The 20,363-nt window shown below is 41.6% G+C and overlaps 1 protein-coding gene across 1 annotated transcript in view; it reads right to left on the reverse strand.

The window, feature by feature from the left end:
• SLAMF1 (signaling lymphocytic activation molecule family member 1) overlaps positions 1 to 20,363 on the reverse strand; it is a 58,961-nt gene that overhangs the window by 21,228 nt on the left and 17,370 nt on the right. The window contains exon 4 of the mRNA XM_003415189.3: positions 3,157 to 3,252. Within this exon, the coding sequence (XP_003415237.2) occupies positions 3,157 to 3,252 (96 nt within the window). The remainder of the gene's footprint in view (positions 1 to 3,156; positions 3,253 to 20,363) is intronic.

The raw sequence follows: 20,363 nt of genomic DNA on the forward strand, positions 1-20,363 counted from the left end.
ATGTCTTTTTCAACTCTCACCTGAAGTATAAAATTTTCTAATTTTATCATGACTCCAAATGCTTTAAATCTGCTGTTTCACACCTAGGTATTGTCCCCAGAAAGAGCCCTGGTAACGCAGTGGTTAAAGCACTTGGCTGCTAACTGAAAGGTCTGCACTTTAAGCCCACCAGCTGTTCTGTGGGAAAAAGATACGGCAGTCTGCTTCCGGTAAAGGTTACAGATACGGAAGTCCTATGGGGCAGTTCTACTCTGTCTTATAGGGTCACTATTATAAACTGAATGGCAACGGGTTTGGTTTTTGGTTTTATACTGTTCTCAGATGTTTCTGGTGCTGCCTATAGAACTTAAACACTGGTGTTTTAACTCACCTACATTAATAATACTTTCAAGACCCAACTATTTTCTGCTTTGAATTTTTTGTTGATACCATGCGTTTTCATTAATGGGTGGGGTGTGAGCACGGAGTATTGTTGAATTTTGGTAGGTAGTAGGGATTTTTTTTTTTTTTTTTTTTTTTTTGCCCTCACCACAATCCTACCCTCCGAGTCCCGAGGGACATTGGTTTTCTCACTAATTCTACCTCTGGGGGCCCCCTAGAGTTCAGAGGGACATACTGTGTCCCTAAGAAAAAAAAATTCATAATTTCTATGTTTCTTACCAGAAGTGCACACACCTCATACAACACCCTGTAGAAACAGTAATTTGTGGCACACGTCTATTTTTTTTTTGGTTTCAAACAGTCATAAAGGGCCCTGCCTTACGTCAGCATGCACTGTTAGTGGGAAAGCAGCTTCCCAATGAAGCTGAGAGGCAGAAAAAGTCAGTGGGCAACTGTATATCCAAACGGTCATGATTAAGAGATGTCTATCTGCCTGTCTGTCTATCATCTATAGATTGATTGATCTATCATCTTTATCTATCTCCTATAGATCGATTTATCTATTTATCGTGTATCATCTGTAGATCAATCTATCATCTATCTATCTATCTACCCATCTTTGGAAGTCACCCTGCTCAGTGATTTCTTTGTGTAACTCACTGATCCTCACAACAATCCCATGAAGTACATAGTATTATACCCATTTTGCAGATGAGGAAACTGAGAGGTTAAGTAATTTGTTTGGTCATACGGCTTGTCTGTGTATCTAAGTTTGTCCAATACCAAAGCCTACGTTCTTGCTAATGTACTCTCCTGGACATAAATTGCCAGAGAGTCAATTTGAAAACTCTCAGGGTCAGGCAGCATTCTGGAGATAACCATGGAATTTTTTCAGCAAAGTCTTGTGGAAAGTGCAGCGGCTAAGTATAGATTTTGCACAGGTTTGAGGCAGGGTTTCGTATGTCCCTGGTTTACACAGAATAAATGGCGACTGGAGATAAAGTACAGCCCTGGTGGCATAGTGGTTAAGAGCTTGGCTGCTAACCAAAAGGTCGGCAGTTCAAATCCACCAGCCACTCCTTGGAAAACCTATGGGGCAGATCTTCTGTGTCCTATAGAGTTGCTATGATGGGACGGCAACAGGTTTGGTTGGTTTGGAGACAAAGGTGGGCATATGTGTTGGGAAAGGTAGTAGGTGGGTTGAGGAGCACTATTCCCTTTAGAGTACAACCATATGACCAGCAGAAGGTAGCTGAAGAAAGAACGTGGGTTGGGATCCCAGCGTTTTCACTCTCTAGGTTAATGTGCGTGAGTTGATCTCTCTGGGCCTCAGTTTTCTCATCTCTGGTATCTCGGTGTTTCCTTAAAATCCAAGTCAAATGTGGTCTCCTTAGATTCTCATCATAATTTCTACCCAAATCACTCCTCTCATTTCCTCCCTGCCAGTACTTAGATGGAGGAAATGAGACAAAAGTAGGCGGCTGTGCTACAATCTAGACTTTTTTTCATACAAGCAAAACCAACATCAGAGTGCTGAGGTAAGGACTTTTCTGAGAAGGTTTCGTGTGAAGAACACTGACCTGATTAAGAATGAAATCAACCATCAGCTTGGTGGTATTACCATCAAGTTTGTCCTTATCACAGAAAAGCCAGCCAGGGCGTGTGATCCCTGGGACCTGAGATACTGAATCCTAGGACAATTTGGGGGAGAGGCCAAGAGATAATACCTCTAGAGACTTAAGCTTAGGGGAATAGTAGGTTCTTAACAGTTTCAATATGTTCTGGGTGATGAATTTTCCACACTATTTAGTTTGACTTTTAGTAACCTTGTAACTCTCACACTTTCCCAAGGTGAGTCAGAATTTGTTTTAAAGTCTTAGTAGAGTGTGTTCTGTATGTGTCTTCTGATGACCCATGGACCTTCCCAGTCGAAAGAGCACTAGGTGTTGGAGACTACAGTTCTGGTTCCCCCGCCAACCAGCTGGGTGACCTTGCATGAATCACTTAGTCTCTCTGTGCCTCTGTTTCCCCATTGGCAAGTCACATGGAAACAGTCACCCTACTTCTCTCAGAGCGATATTGTAAGGCTAAGAAGAAATGATCGAAAGGTGTCAATCATTTGGGTGAAATCATCTTTTTCTAAAGTCTTGATGCTATTCAGTAATTACAACTTCACTTGAATGAGATTCAAGACTTCTCTGAATTCTACTTCCTAGTGAATACTGCTATGCCTCTTCTCTGGATCCCTTTAGCAACCTGCACATACTTTTACTATAGTGATTGTTGTTTTTAGGTGCTATCTAGTTGATTCCAACTCATAGTGACCCTATATGACAGAGTAGAACTGCGCCATAGAGTTTTCTAGGCTGTAACTTTTATGAGAGCAGATCACCAGGTCCCTCTCCTGTGGAGCCAATGAGTGGGTTCAAACTGCCCACCTTTTGATTAGCAGCCGAGCTCTTAACCTTTGCACCATCAGGGCTCCTTTTACTGCAGAGCTAGCCATTTGGAATTGAAATTATTGGTGTATGTATCTGTCCTCCACATCAGACACTTGTGACTTCTCTCTCTTTTTGTCCCTATAGCTTAGATAGGGGATCAGGACATGTTGAATTACAGTAAATAGAGCAAGATCCCAGGATGTGTTTATTTAGTGTTTTTGCAAAGATGCTCCATGCAGAAAGTCAAAGTGGTGAGAGCAAGGTTGTGCTTGTGGAGAGAGGTCCTTGCTCACCACAGAAAGCCTGATAAGAATCTCTATTTTCGGATACCTACCTCTTCTTCGCAACAGTAGTATTATCAAATTGACAATCACAACACAAACAATGGCCCCTAAGGACAACCAAGCATACAGCTCCCATGGTTTTGATTCTGAAAAAAAAAAAGAAAGAAAAAAAAATTAAAGGGCCATCTCAAAGTACTGTGAGTTTAAAAAAACATCCCAGATGGAATTGAGGAGACTGAGCCTCATGGACACTTTCTCCATTCTTTCACAGGGAGATATGCATTCTCATAGTTTTAGAGATCGCCTTTCAACTACTAAAGTTCCTCAACCTGTTTTCTTATCTTAATTTCTCTCCCCATACTTGACTTTCATATTCCCAAATTCCGTAAGAATTTTTCAGTTCAGATGCTGGATTTCCACCTCGACTACCACAGGTCTAAAATTAAACTTATCTTTGTCTCTCCTAAGTTAACCTCTCTGCCTGGTTTCTCTATTTTTAAATCGCTACTGCTCTGTATCTACTTTGGTACAAAGAACAAGAAGGCTGATGTGCTCTCCCCACACCCTACACCATTCTCAAGAGACACTGGGAGGAAGAAAGATCTATTTTTCTTTTTTTTAAAAATAAACAGGATATTACTATTAATGTCCTACCATGCAAATTGAATTCACCAGACCTGAAAGACAGCTTTTCCTCTCCATCATTCTTACATTTAATATTAGCCCTAGAGTACCAATCACCCAGTCAGAGAGCCAACTTGTATTCCTTTCTCTCCTTTACCAAATCCTTCTGAACAAGGAGCAGCACTTGGAAAACAGTGAATGAGATCTCTGTCCCAGTAAGCAAGATGTTTAGCTCCAAAGATATGACTAGGCGGTCACTGAGCACTTACAATGGGCCAGGCACTTTTCTGAATGTATCATCTGTACCAATGTATTTAATCCTCACAACAATCCCACATGGCAGGTACTCTCATAATTCCCATTTGATGGGTGAGGAAGCAGACACAGAGATTATCAAGAGTAGAGCTTGGTCTAGGAGGAGAAGCAAGGCTGAATTCTGAAGACAGAATTCTTGGGGACTTTGAGAGACTTTTGGGCTTGGGGTAAGTTAGCCAGGGTAATGAATAGTGGGGATCAGCCTGAGGCACTAGGGTTCTAAGCAGTTAAATAGCACTGGCATCTAAATAGTGTAATACCAGGTGTTAACATTAATTTGTAAGGGTAACTCGTAAGGATAATTGTGGAATGACCCTGCTTGTTGAATCTGTGATAAATCTCTTGAGAAGAAGATGAAAGGAAGGAATAGGTAGGTTACAAAGGATCAGAGTGCTTGCAGACATCATTCAGATGTTTACAGAGTTAATCAAAGATACAGATGGAAGTCTTCATGAACTGAAAGAAGGCATCCCACCAGGATCCAAGTGGGCCTTCAGCCTGACAGCTAACCATAAGTTGCCTTCTGGGTTTGAAAACTGTCTTAGTCATCTAGTGCTGCTATAACAGAAATACCACAAGTGGATGGCTTTAACAAAGAGGAGTTTATTTCCTCACAATAAAGTAGGCTAAAAGTCCAAATTCAGGGTGTCAGCTACAGAGCAAGGCTTTCTCTGTCACCCTTCTCATCAATCTTCCCCCAGACTAGGAGCTTCTCCATGTAGAGACCCCAGGTCCAAAGGAAGCACTCTGCTCCCAGCACTGCTTTCTTGGTGGCATGAGGCGTCTCTGTCTCTCTGTTCCTTCTTTCTTTTCTGTCTCAAGAGATTGCCTCAAGACACAATAAAATCCTGTAGGTTGAGCCCTGCCTCACTAACACAACTGCCGCCCATCGTCCCTCATTAACATCATAGAGGCAGGATTTACAACATAGAGGAAAATCACATAATACCAGGAATCATGGCCCAGCCAAATAGATACATACATTTTGGGGGGAACATAATTCAATCCATGACAAAAAAGACTCTCTCCTTTCCTTCCTAGGCCTCTCACACATCAGTCGTTCCAAGGAATCTTACTGAACTGGCTTTCTGAACTCTTTGATTATGGATCCTCTTTCGAAATTAAATACGTTCTAACCGTGCCTGGGGGGTAGTTGTTGTCCAGGGGTGGAAGTCTCACCTTCCATGCAGGAGACCCACGTTTGATTCTCAGCCAATGCACCTCAAGCGCAGCCACCACCCGTCTGTCAGTGTAGGCTTGTGTGTTGCTGTGATGCTGAACAGGCTTCCAAACTAAGACAGACTAGGAAGGAAGGCCTGGTGATCTACTACCAAAAATGAGCCAATGAAAACCCTGTGGTCTCATCCTGTTGTGCATGGGTTGTCACGACTTGGGGCAGACTCAATGGCAGCTAACAACAACACCAACAACCCTGCCAGAAACCAACTTCAGCAGAAAATCACATAATCTGATCAAAAAGTTAAGGATTAAAACAAGAGTTCTAATAAGACCCTTGAATGTGTATAAAGCATGAAATTGGAGCACGGAATCACTGCTGAAGTTGGTACTGTCTCCTGGGCAGCCACCCTCCGAATGGCTTATGGTCACTGGGAACCGTCCATGTGGGAAGGTGAGTATGTGTGTGTGTGTGTGAGTGCAAATGTGTGTGTGTGAGAGAAAGCAAGAGTGAGATTGATTAATTCTGGGCTTAAATTGCCAAAATCAGGGACCCACAGAGGAACCTCCCAAATACTGAAATAACAAGCCGAGCCGCAGCCTAAGCTCTGGCCTTTGTCAGCCCATGGATCTTGCCCAGGAAACTGCTGTATAGCACTTATGATTTGAGACCATTTCCTCTTTCTTCTTCCATCATATGTATTTTGGGGTCTTCTAAAACAACAGCTAATTTAAGAGCAAACACCTCAACCATTTCTGTCACTGTAAAAGGTAATATTTCCCTCGAATTTCCTTTGAGATAAAAATAAAAACCAATAAACAAGGTGGGGCCTTAAAAACTGGAAAATAACAGGTGACAAAACCGCACTGGCAATGCCGGCAAAGTCAGCCTTTCCCTGCTCCGGGGTGCCCAGCTCCGCTGCCCACCAACTCCCGTAAACTAACAACGATGGGGGCACGTTACTGAGGCTCAGAGGCCTCTCCTTCTTTTCCAGAGACTCAGGAGGATGACGAGTCCCTGGGTGGTACAGTTATGCGCTCCACTAGTAGCCGGAAGGTTGGCAGTTTGAAGCCACACAGAGATGCCTCAGAAGAATGGCCTGGCAATCCGCTTCCAAAAGGTCACAGCCTTGAAAACTCTATGGAGCAGTTTCACTGTGCACACTTAGGGTCGCCAGGAGTCAGAGTTGACTCGATGGCAACTACAAATAAAAATAGGAGGATGAAAGCAGCCTGCTACCAACCAGATCCTCGAGGGAAAATGAAGAAAACCAAAAACATGAGGGAGAGGTTTGTCCAAAGGACTAATGGACCCCAACTACCACAGTCTCCACCAGACTGAGTTCAGTGCAGCTAGATGGTGCCCAGCTACCACCACCGACTGCTCTGACATGGATCACAATAGAAGGTCCTGGACACAGCTGGAGAGAAATGTAGAACAAAATTTTAACTCACCAAAAAAAAAAAAAAAAAATCAGACTTACAGGTTGGACAGAGACTGGAGAAACCCCAAGAGTACGGCCCCTGGACACCCTTTTAACTCAGCACTGAAGTCACTTCTGAGGTTCGCCCTTCAGCCAAAGGTTAGACAGGCCCATAAAATGAAATGAGACTAAATGGGCACACCAGTTTGGGGGCAAGGAGAAGGAAGAAGGGGACAGGAAAGCTGGTAATAGGGAACCCAAGGTCGAGAAGGGGAGCGCGTTGACATGTCATGGGGTGGGCAACCGGTATAACAAAACAGTATGTATACTAGTTGTTTAATGAGAAACCAGTTTGCTCTGTAAACCTTCATCTAAAGTACAATAAAAAGAAATGTTTTTGAAAATAAAGAAATAAATAAATGACCAGCTCCTACCAATCCAGCTAGATTTGAAAGGCAACCTGGCCGTAGTCCTGAAAGATGTATCACAAATCCACTTTTCCTTCTAGTCTTTGGATACAAAGTATTATGGATCTATTGGGGGAATGTTTTAAGTTACAGAATCATAGCCTTTTTTTTTTTAACTGTAGCGTTCATCTTGCTCAATCAGTAATTTTAGGTTGAAGAAATTGAGACTCAGAGAGGTGAAGGGCACATGGGGTCAGAGTAATGCCGTGGCAGAGCTGGAGTGAGGATGAGGACGGCAGATCATGCAGATTTCGTTTTAGCCTCTTGGGTTGGGTTCCTCAGAAGTAAAGCAGAGAGATCTGCTCTGATGCCTCGGAGATCAGTTGAGTCAAAACCTTCTGAGCTGCCAACCTACCCTTTTACCACCCTCTGTCCAACATGTGCCCATTCCTGCCTCTAGGCACCACTACTATATTCTCCTTCCTGCTCCACCTTCAGCTGTCCACCTTGCCTGACCCCTGACGCCTAGGTCAATCTTGTTTCCTCCTATGAGCATTCTTCATCAACCTACCTCTCACTTCTCCCTTTCCCTTGAACTCTGCAGCATGTGTGGTTTATGTCATGTGTTTTAGAGCCAGAGTTTTGTCAGTATTGTCTTTGCCGTGGAGACCTTTTTTGATGGTATTTGGAGTCAGGCACATGGACTCAAATTCTGAATCTATCAATTGATAGCTCTGTGACCTCAGACAGTCTACTTATACCTTCTAGGGCCTCAGTATCCTCCATTGGTAAAATGAGCATGACAACGTCTAGTTCACCCTGTTGTTCTGATGAATCAATGAGATAATGTATCTGAAGTGCCAAGAGCAGTCCTGGAGTCCAGCAGGTGGTCCGTAAGTGTCAGCTCCTTCCTCTGGCCTCAATTGCCCACTAGCTGTCGATTCTTGGAGGCCAGAGACTCTCTCTCGTACTTCTTTCGTAGCTCTCTTAGTACTTGGCACATAATAGGTCCTCAGCAAATTTTTGCTGATTAATTGAAAGGACAAGGAGATGGGTCTGATCTCAAGGTCTAGGTGAGCCCCTTCACTGATGTTCAGAGATGCTTCAGTCTCGTCCTTTGTGTATGACTTTGTTTCCATGTCTATATAGCAGGCCCAAGTATTTTTGCATTTGCTCTGAATCTGTTTGGTGCTATAATCGAATCATGATATTTCTACGGAAACTAAACATCAGGGGCTCTATGGCTCTCAGGAAGTGGGACAAATATAAGCAAAATGCTACTTGTACAGCTTGTTTACGTCAAGCTGCCCATGATTCTGCAATTTCTGGGAATAATTTCCTTGTGGTCCTCTAAGTCTTTGCACGTGCAGCTCCACCTCTTCTACTCTGTGGGTTCATCAGTTTCCATAGAAAACCATACACCAAGAGTTTTGTGGGTTTATAAATACTCCATTGAAGATTTGAAGGGTCACAGGGAATGAATTCCATCATGCACTAGGCAGCTTTCTGCCCTTCTATTTCTGCACAAGTAAGGTCTTCCCTTTCTCATAGAGCTATACAACCCATAGCTGTATTACTTTGCTCTAGAATTTATTAGGGTACTGTCTTAGCCATCTAGCGCTGCCATAAAAGAAATACCCCAAGTGGATGGCTTTGACAAGAAGTTTATTCTCTCACAGTCCAGTAGGCTAGAAGTCCGAATTCAGGGCAGCGGTTCCTGGGGAAGGCTTTCTCTCTCTGTCAGCTTTGAAGGAAGGTCCTTGTCATCAGTCCTGCCTTGGTCTGGGAACATCTCAGTGCAGGAACCTCGGGTCCAAAGGATGCGCTCCACTCTGGGCTCTGCTTTCTTGGTGGTATGAGGTCCCCAACTCTCTGCTGCCTTCCTTTTCCTTTTATCTCTTAAGATAAAAGGTGGTGGAGGCCACACCCCAGGGAAACTCCCTTTACATTGGATCAGGGATGTGAGTTGATAAGGGTGTTACAGTCCCACCCTAATCCTCTTTAACATAAAATTACAATCACAAAATGGAGGACAGCCACACAATACTGGGAATCGTGGCCTAACCAAGTTAATACACACATTTTTGGGGGGACATAATTCAATCCTTGACAGGTACTATCCTAAATAAGGAGTCCCTGGATAGTTAAATGGCTAATGTGCTCAGTTGGCTCAAGTACATTCATGGTGCCTTGAAAGAAAGACCTGGCGATCTACTTTTGAAAAATCAGACGTTGAAAACCTTTTGAAGCACGGTTCTACTCTGACATATGTTGGAATGCCACAAGTCAGACACCAGGACTAGATGACAGCTGGTTAATCTTAACAAATACAGTTCTCTTCCAGTGAGGAATTCTACCAACAGTTTCCTTAATATTATTTTCCTACCTACTAATGTATAGAATGACAAGTTGGTTGTTCAGTGGTAGAATTCTTGCCCTCCGCGCGGGAGTCCTGGGTTCAATTCCCAGCCAATATACCTCAAGTGCAGTCACCACCTGTCTGTCAGCAGTGGATTGTGTCACACTCTGAGGCTGAACAGGTTTCAGCGGCACTTTCAGACTAAGAAGGGCTAGAAAGAAAGGCCTGGCAATCTATTTCTGAAAATCAGCCAGTGAAAAGCCTATGAATCACAACTGGTCTGATCTGCAACCAATCCTGGGGATGATGCAGGACTAGGCAGAGTTTCGCTCTATTGTGCATGGCAGTTAATTACTGCAACAATGTACAGAAGTCTTGCCTCAATTGTAAATTCCCTGAAGGTAGGCCCTCTACTATTATTTTTTTACATCCACCATTTTACCTGACGCAGTGTAGGGCAGGAAGGCATGCAGTATACACTGGATGAACTAAATTAAATTAAATTAGAGGCTGTAAGGAATGAAGGTGTGAGAAGTCTGTCCTACACACTTTTGGAATGATTCATCCAAATGCCAAATATAAGAAACCAGAAGGAAAGCAGGGTCACCTTCCAAATGGCATGCAGGCAGGAATAGAACAGAAGGAGCAATGACCTACTTTATATATGTTTTATGATACCAAAATGGACCCGGCAGAAAACGTGTGTCTGTGCTCTCAAAACATCACCTGTGCTCCCATTTTCAAACCACCATTTCCTGTGGTGGAAACTCCAGCTTTCCCTCTTTTTGCTCAGTGGTGTAGTGGGGCCTCTAGGGGTGGTGAGGTGACACTCAGAAATCAGGCCCAGGATGTTCTGGGGTCCACAGACCCTATTCTCCTTTGTCCACGAAGAAGCCCTATCTGAATATTCTTAAATTGGAGGTTTGGGACTATTCCCTCTGAGATCCTCTTAGAAGCAGCTGAGCAGGCTGGTTGTGAACTCCTATGCCATTTATGAAGAGTGCTTTGCATGAGTTTCCAACCTACAGTGTTCAGCTCTATTCCCTGTGGCTTACACGTGGTAACTTGGCAAGTAGCTATGCCTACAAGGAAAATACTGGAGGGCTTCTTTTGTCTTTGTGAAGTCTGCTGCCACAGAAACACAAAAGCTTCTCTCTGTCCTCAAGTCCCCAAACTTAATTCTTTAAGGGAGATAAAAAGAAAATAAAGGAGAACCTGAGAAACAAAAGTAGTTCACCCCAGGAGATACTGAGGTGCTCATGTAACGGCTCTGAGAGCACCACATCTCTTTCCTGCCTTTCATGTGGTTCTGCCAGTGAGGCTGCCAGAGTAAGGGTGCACATCTACTTGGAGAAGTCAACCATCTTCAAGAAATACTTTCTTGGTCAGATGGCCCAAAATGGTGGCTTATCACACACACCACGCCATTCTCCTACAGCAAAGAACCAAGAAACCAAGTGAAACAGATACAGATGACAATCTGGGAAACTAGAACAGCAAACGGAAGAATGAAGAATTAGAACAAACACTGAAGAGAAAGAGAAACTGAATGAAAACAGCAAATGAGAAGTCTTATGGACTGTAGGCTCCCTGCCAGCTGACCTGGCACAGCATGGCCATCTTGAGATAAAACAAGCAGTGTTCCCATGTGAGGAGCACAGGAAGGCAGTTTCATGGAATCCCCAATAGGAGACAGAGATACTGTGTAGACAAATCCAAAACACAGCAAGGTGAGCATATCATAAACTAGATCTAAGGAGGGAAAGTGCAGAAAGACAGGTGAGAGCCTTAGGGATCCAGGCGAACATACAGCAGGGAGGAAGCCAGAAAATAAGGACAGAGCTATGCACCAGCAGTGGTCTCTTATCATTTGGACTGGTGACGCTGGTGGAGTAGAGGATCCTTGGAGTAGTGGCTAGAGATCCCCCACCCAACTCGCGTCTGGACAGCACCTCCACCTCACATTTGGTCAGGGCTGGTTCCTGATCACTGGCCGTATCCTGTGGGGAGTACCCTGGCACCCATGCCAGAGACTGGGGGAAGATGTTCCCTTCCCTCCTCCCCCCTCCTACAAACCATGGTGCTCCTGCACCATCAGACTTACAACCGGAGGCTCGTGGCCACTTATCCCCACACCACCCTGCCTGCCCAGCAACTCATAAGAAACAAGCATCACTTAGAAAGGGAGATGAATAAAACAAAGCACTGATTTCTCACAGAAACCGTGCAGGCCAGCAGGCAATGGGATGACATATGTAAAACCATAAGAGAAAAGAATTGCTGACCAAGAATCATATATCCAGCAAAATTGTCTTTCAAATACAATGACGAAACTAGGACATTCCCAGAAAACCAGAAATTGATGAAATTTGTAAAAACCAGATGAACCTTACAAGAAATATTAAAAGGAGTCCTTCAGACAGAGAACCAATGACATCACGCAACCACCTAAGATTAAGACACACGACAGCATCACCCAGATACCAACCCAGACTAAGAACTCTCAAAAGTAAAATAAAACTGAAAATGGGAACCAGAAATGTCAATCTGTAAATGACGACAACTTCAAAACAAAAAGGGGGAATAAATGGTATAGTTGTAGAACTTCCATATAGAGAGGAAGTCAAGACAATGTCAAGATGTAACAGACTGTTTTAAACTTATGAAGACAAAGGTGAATTTTAGAATAACCACAAAGAAAATTAGTAAATCTACTTACCAAAATAGAGAAGAAGAAAATCAAAAAGCCTTGGTAAACACAAAATCAGCAACAATGAAGGACACAAAAAGAAAATCCATGAACAAAAAGAACTCAGCACAGAATATTAAGCAGAACAAAGAAATCTTTAACACCATACACACACACACAAACAGCTAACAAAACAGTAAATTCATACCTATCAATAATCACACTGAATGTAAATGTTTTAAATGCACCAGTCAAGAGATGGAGAGTTGCAGAATGGATTTAAAAGAAAAAAAAATGATCCATCAATATATTGCCTACGAGAGATACATATTAGACACAAAGACATAAACAGGTTAAAAATCAAAGTGTAGAAAAAAAAAAAATCAAGCAAACAATAACCAAAAGAGAGCAGGGGTGGCAATAATAATCTCTGGTAAAATAGACTTTAAGTCAAAATTCAGTAGAAGAGAGAAAGAAGGGCATTATATAAGGAATAAAGTGTCAATCCACCAAGAGGGCATAACCATAACAAATATTTACACACCCAATGTCAGAGCTCCAAAATATAGAAAACAAACTCTTACAGAATTGAACAGAGAGAGAGAGAATAATAGGAGACTTTAACACACGACTTTCAGTGAGGGAGCACGGAATGAGAACAACTAGAAAGAAACTCAGCGAAGATACAGAAGATTTAAATAACACAATCAACCAACTCAGCCTCATAGACACATACAGAGCACACCACCCAGTAGCTGCACAGTACGTATTCTCGAAAGCTCACGGATCTTTCTCCACAATATACCCTATTTTAGGACACAATGTAAGTCTCAATAAATTCAAAAACATTGAAATAATACAAAGCATTTTCTCTGATCATAATGCTATAAAACTAGAAATCAGTAACAGAAAGAGCAAGAAAAAATAATTAAATACATGGAAACCAACTAACACTTTACTTAAAAACTATTGAGTAATGGAAGAAATTAAAAATGAAATTAAAATATTCTCAGAATCAAATGAGAATGAAAGCACAACATACCAAAACCCTTGGGACACACAAAAGCAGTGCTCAGAAAAGGGTTTATAACAATAAATGCACACATCAAAAAACAAGAAAAGGCCAAAATCAATACCTTAACCCTACACCTTGAACAAATAGAGAAGAAGCAGAAAAGTCACCAGGAGAAAGGAAAAAATAAAGATTAGAGCAGATATAAATGAAATAGACAACAGAAAAACAATAGAAAAAATCAACAAGACTAGAAGTTGGTTCTTTGGGAAAATCAACAAAATTGACAAAGCACTGGCCAAACTGACAAAGAAAAAAAAAAAATGATAAGATGCAAATAACCAAAATAAGAAATGAAACGGGAGACATCACAATAGAACAAACACAAAAATGATCATAACAGAATATTATGAAAATTGTACTCTAACAAATTTGAAAACCTACAAGAAATGGACAAATTTCTAGAAATATACTACCTACCTACCTAACACAAACAGAGGTAGAAAATTTGAACACACCCATAGCAAAAGAAGAAATTGAAGATGTCATAAAAATAAAATAAAATGAAAATTCCAAACAACAACAAAACCCTGGCCCAGACAGCTTCACTAGAGAATTCTACCATTCAGAGAAGAATTGATACCAATTCTACTCAAATTATTCCAGAACATAGAAAAGGAAGGAGTACTCCTTAATTCACTCTATGAAGCCAGAACAACCCTGAAAACAAAGCCGGGCAAAGACAACATAAAAGAAGAAAATTATAGACCAATATCCCTCATGAATATAGACACAAAAATTCTCAACAGAATTCAACAGCATAAAAAAAAAAAAAAAAGATCAAGTGGGATTCAAACCAGGGATGCAAGGATGGGTCAACATTAGAAAATCAATCAATATAATTCACCTTTAAATAAAACAAGGAAAAGGATCACTTGATCTCCTCAATAGACACAGAAAAGGCATTTGATGAAATCCAACACACTTCCCTGATAAAAATTCTCAGCAAAATAAGAATAGAAGGGGAATTCCTCAACATAATTAAGGGTGTTTATACAAAAGCAACAGCCAACATTATTCTCAAAGGAGAAAGAGTGAAATCATTCCTCCCTAAGAACAGGAATGAGACAAAGATGCCCTTAATTACACCTCTAACTCAATATTGTACTAGAAGTCCTAACTAGAGCAATAAGGCAAGAAAGGGAGATAAAGCGTATTCGAAATGGAAAGGAAGAAGGAATACTATCTTTATTCGCAGGTGACATGATCCTATACATAGAAAATCCCAGAGACTCCATGAGAAAGTTACTGGAACTATAGAAGGATTTAGCAAAGCGCAGGGTACAAGATCAACACACAAACATCAGTAGGGTTCCTCTATGCTAACAAGGGAAGACTCTGAAAAGAAATCAAGAAAACAATACCATTTGTAATAGCCCCCAAAGGATAAAATACCTAGGAATAAACCTAGCTAGGGATGTAAAAAGTTTATACAAGGAAAACTATAAAACACTACTGCAAGAAACTAAAAGAGATTTACATAAATGGAAAAACATTCCATACTCATGAATTGGAAGACTTAACATTGTGAAAATATCAATACTACCAAAAGTGATCTATAGATGTAATGAAATCCTGATCCAAATCCCAACAACATTCTTTAGTGAAGTGGAAAAACTAATCTCCAACTTTATATGGAAAGGAAGGAGGCCCCAAATAGCTAAAGCAATATTGAAGAAGAAAAACAAAGTAGGAGGCCTCTCACTTCCCAATCTCAAAACTTACCATATAGCCATGGTAATCAACAGCCTGGTACTAGTTCAATGAGGAACACATAGACCAAAAATTGGGAATGCAGAAGTAAATCCATCCATCTACGGGCAGCTGATCTTCGACAAATGGTCAAAGTCCATTCAATGGGGAAAAAACAGTCTCTTTAACAAATGGTGCTGGCAAAACTGGATAAATATCCATATGCAGAAAAACAAACCAGGATTCATACCTCACACCATGCACAAAAATTAACTCAAAATGGATCACAGACCTAAATGTTAAAGTTAAAACTATAAAGTTCTTGGAAGATAACATGGGGTCAAAATTAGGGGACCTAATTTTCCGCATGAATAGCCTATCAAACAAAACTAAAAATGCACAAGTGACAGAAGATAAATTAGATAACTGGGACCTCCTAAAAACTAAATACTTAGGCTCATCAAAAGACTTTATCAAGACAGTGAAAAAGAGAATCCACAAACTGGGAAAAAAATTTTTGGCAACAGCATATCTGATAAAGCTCTAATCTCTAAAATACATAGAAAACTTCAACAATTCAACAACAAAAAGAAAAACAATCCAATAAAAAATGGGCAAAAGACATGAATAAACATTGCAAAAGACAATAGTCAGGCAGTCAACAAATGCGTGAAAAGATGCTCTCAATCATTAGCCATTCCAAAAAAAAAAAAAAACCCATTGCCATCGAGTTGATTCTGGCTCACAGTGACCAAAACTACAACGAGATACCACCTCACCCCTGCAAAAATAGCAACGATAAAAACAAACGAACAAACAAAAAAACAGAAAGTAAATGCTGACCAGGTTGTGGAGGGGTTAGAACTCTTATATGTTACCAGTGGGACTGCAAAATGGTATAAACACTATGGAAGACAGTATGGCACTTCCTCAAAAAGCTAGAAATAGAAAAACCAATCTCACTCCCAGGAGTATATCCTAGAGGTAAGGGAGAAGTGACAGGAATAGACATGTGCACACCCATGTTCATTGCAGCATTATTCACAATAGCAAACAGAAACAACGTAAGTGCCTATCAACGGATGGATAAACAAATTATGGTACATAGATACAACGGATACTATGCAACTATAAAAAATAACCTACCCTGCTTTTCATAAGGTTTTCACTGGGTAATTCTTTTCAGAAGTAGACTGCTGGGTCCTTCTCACTAGTCTGTCTTAGTCTGAAAGCTCAGCTGAAACCTGTCCTCCATGGGTGACCCTGCTGGTATCTGAATACCAGTAGCATAGTTTCCAGCATCACAGCAACACAAAAGCCCCCACAGTATGACAGACAAACTGACAGACACCTGGGGGAACTAGCCAGTGAAAACCTTATGAATAGCAGCAGAACATTGTCTGATATACTGCTAGAAGATGAGCCCCCCCAGGTAGGAAGGCACTCAAAAGACAACGGAGGAAGAGCTGCCTCCTCAAAGTAGAGTCAACCTTAATGATGTGGATGGAGTAAAGCTTTCAGGACCTTCATTTGCTGATATGGCACGACTCAAAATGAGAAGAAACAGCTGCCAACATCCATTAATAATCAGAACCTGGAAGATACAAAGTATGAATCTAGGAAAATTGGAAATCGTGAAAAATGAAATGGGACACATAAACATTGGTATCCTTGGCATTAGGGAGCTGAAATGGACTGGTGCTGGCCATTTTGGATCAGGCAATCATATAGCCTACTATGCTGGGAATGACAACTTGAAGAGGAATGGTGTTGCATTCATCATCAAAAAGAACATTTCAAGATCTATCCTGAAGTACAACGCTGTCAGTGATAGGATAATACCCATACGACTACAAGGAAGATCAGTTAATACGACTGTTATTCAAATGTATGCACCAACCACTAAGGCCAAAGATGAAGAAACTGAAGATTTTTATCAGCTGCTACAGTCTGAAATTGATCGAACATGCAATCAAGATGCATTGATAATTACTGGTGATTGGAATGCAAATTTGGAAACAAAGAAGAAGGATCGGTAGTTGGAAAATATGGTCTTGGTGATAGAAACAATGCCAGAGATCGAATGATAGAATTTTGCAAGGCCAACGACTTCTTCACTGCAAATACCTTCTTTCACCAGCATAAACGGCAACTATACACGTGGGCCTTGCCAGATGGAACACACAGGAATCAAATAGACTAAATCGGTGGAAAGAGACGATGGAAAAGCTCAATATCATCAGTGAGAACAAGGCCAGGGGCCGACTGTGGAACAGACCATCAATTGCTCCTATGCAAGTTCAAGCTGAAACTGAAGAAAATCAGAGCAAGTCCACAAGAGCCAAAACATGACCTCGAGTATATCCCACCTGAATTTAGAGGCCATCTGAAGAATAGATTTGATGCATTGAATGCTAGTGACCGAAGACCAGACGAATTCTGGAATCAAAGACATCATACATGAAGAAAGCAAGAGGTCATTGAAAGGAGAGGGAAGAAAGAAAAGACCAAGATGGATGTCAGAGGAGACTCTGAAACTTGCTTGCAAACATAGAGCAGCTAAAGCAAAAAGAAGAAATGATGAAGTAAAAGAACTGAACAGAAGATTTCAAAGGGCGGCTCAAGAAGACAAAGTAAAGTATTATAATGACATGTGCAAAGAGCGGAGATAGAAAACCAAAAGGGAAGAACACACTTGGTGTTTCTCAAGCTGAAAGAACTGAAGGAAAAATTCAAGCCTCAAGTTGCAATAGTGAAGGATTCTATGGCGAAAATATTAAATGACGCAGGAAACATCAAAAGAAGATGGAAGAAATACACAGAGTCATTACACCAAAAAGAATTAGTTGATGTTCAACCATTTCAAGAGGTAGCATATGATCAGGAACCAATGTTACTGAAGGAAGAGGTCCAACCTGCACTGAAGGCACTGGCGAAAAACAAGGCTCCGGGAATTGACGAAATATCAACTGAGATATTTCAACAAACAGATGCAGCGCTGGAGGTGCTCACTCGTCTATGCCAAGAAATATGGAAGAGAGCTTCCTGGCCAACTGACTGGAAGAGATCCATATTTATGCCTATTTCCAAGAAGGGTGATTCAACTGAATGTGGGAATTATAGAACATTATAATTAATATCACAGGTCAGCAAAATTTTGCTGAAGGTCATTCGAAAATGGCTGCGGCAGTATATTGACACGGAACTACCAGAAATTCAGGCCGGTTTCAGAGGAGGACGTGGAACCAGGGATATCATTGCTGATGTCAGATGGACCCTGGCTGAAAGCAGAGAATACCAGGAGGATGTTTACCTGTGTTTTATGGACTATGCAAAGGCACTCGACTGTGTGGATCATAATAAATTATAGATAACATAGTGAAGAATGAGAATTCCAGAACATTTAATTGTGCTCATGAGGAAGCTTTACATAGATCAAGAGGAAGTTGTTCAGAAAGAACAAAGGGATACTGTGTGGTTTAAAGTCAGGAAAGGTGTGTGTCGGGGTTGTATTCTTTCACCATACCTATTCAATATGCATGCTGAGCAAATAATCTGAGAAGCTGGACTATATGAGAAGGAATGGGGATCAGGATTGGAGGAAGACTCATTAACAACCTACATTATGCCAATGACACAACCTTGCTTGCTGAAAGTGAAGAGGACTTGAAACACTTACTAATGAAGATCAAAGACCACAGCCTTCAGTGTGGGTTGCACCTCAACATAAGGAAAACAAAAATCCTCACAACTGGACCAATGGGCAACATCATGATAAATGGAGAAAAGATTGAAGTTGTCAAGGATTTCATTTGACTTGGATCCATAATCAACATCCACGGAAGCAGCAGTCAAGAAATCAAAAGACGCATTGCATTGGGCAAATCTGCTGCAAAGGACCTCTTCAAAGTGTTGAACAGCAAAGATGTCACCCTGAAGACTAAGGTGCGCCTGACCCAAGCCATGGTGTTTTCAATCAAATCATATGCATGTGAAAGCTGGACAATGAATAAGGAAGACCGAAGAAGAGTTGGCCCCTTTGAATTGTGGTGTTGGCGAAGAATACTGAATACACCATGGACTGCCAAAAGAACAAACAACTGTCTTAGAAGAAGTACAACCAGAATGCTCCTTAGAAGCAAGGATGGCGAGACTGCGTCTTACATACTTTGGACATGTTGTCAGGAGGGATCAGTCCCTGGAGAAGGACATGATATTTGGCAGATTACAGGGTCAGTGGAAAAGAGGAAGGCCCTGAAAGAGGTGGATTGACACAGTGGCTGCAACAATGGGCTCCAGTGTAACAACGATTGTGAGGACGGTGCTAACATACACGATTTTGCAACTGTAAAAACAATCTAAAAAATATGCTTGTGGTTATGTAGGTAGATATGGACACATATATGGTTATAGGAAGGCATATGTGAGTAAACGCATGTGCAGGTATAGGTATGTCATGGATTGAATTATGTCCCCCCAAAAACATGCGTATCAATTTGGCTGGGCCATGATTCCTGGTATTGTGTGATTTTCCTATGTGTTGTAAATCCTGCCTCTATGATGTTAATGAGGAAGGTTGGGCTGAAGTTGTGTTAGTGAGGCAAGACTCAATCTACAAGATTGGATCGTGTCTTCAGGCAATTTCTTGAGATATAAAAGAAAGAAGCTAGCAGAGAGATGGGGGACCTCATACCACCAAGAAAGCAGCACCAGGAGCAGAGCGTGTCCTTTGGACCCGGTGTCCCTGCACCTGAATAGCTCCTCGGCCAGGGGAAGATTGAGGACAAGGACTTTCCTCCACAGCTGACAGAGAGAGAGAGCCTTCCCCTGGAGCTGACCTCCTGAATTTGGACTTTTAGCCTACTTCACTGTGAGGAAACAAATTTCTCTTAGTTAAAGCTATCCACTCGTGGTATTTCTGTTATAGCAGCAGTAGATGACTAAGACAAGGTGTATCTGTAGCTATATGTATATACACATTTGTGTGTGCTGCATATATATCCACATATATAACAAACCACATAGGGGGCACAGTTATGGAGTCTTCCTAGACATATGCAAACAACTCAAGGGATTCGTTTACTGGGTTAAAGGCTTGGGACCATAGTCTCGGGGAACAACTCGGTCAATTGGCATAATACAGTTCACAAAGAGTGAGAGAGCCGAGCACCTTTAGGCGGAGGCTTACTGGTGGAGTGGGAAGCCCCTGGGCAATTGTTGGAAGAGCCAAAGAGATTTGTAACTGTTGGGTGAGCAGGGTAGAGGTTAGGCTGAGGAGCTGAGGGGCCAAGGGACTGAGGGGCCATGAACCAGAGAGAGAGGCCTGCCTGTAGGCACAGCTGAGAAGGGCTATACTGAGTCATTTCTGTTTCTGAATTATAACCTGCTAAAAAAAAAAAAAAATTTTTTTTTTCCCTAGTAAACCGCATAACTGTGAATATTGTCTGTGAGTTCTATGTGGCCATGGCAACAACCTACTGAACCCAGCAGAGAAGTAGA

Source organism: Loxodonta africana, chromosome 3, assembly GCF_030014295.1.
Source record: "Loxodonta africana isolate mLoxAfr1 chromosome 3, mLoxAfr1.hap2, whole genome shotgun sequence".
NCBI classification, from domain to species: domain Eukaryota; kingdom Metazoa; phylum Chordata; class Mammalia; order Proboscidea; family Elephantidae; genus Loxodonta; species Loxodonta africana.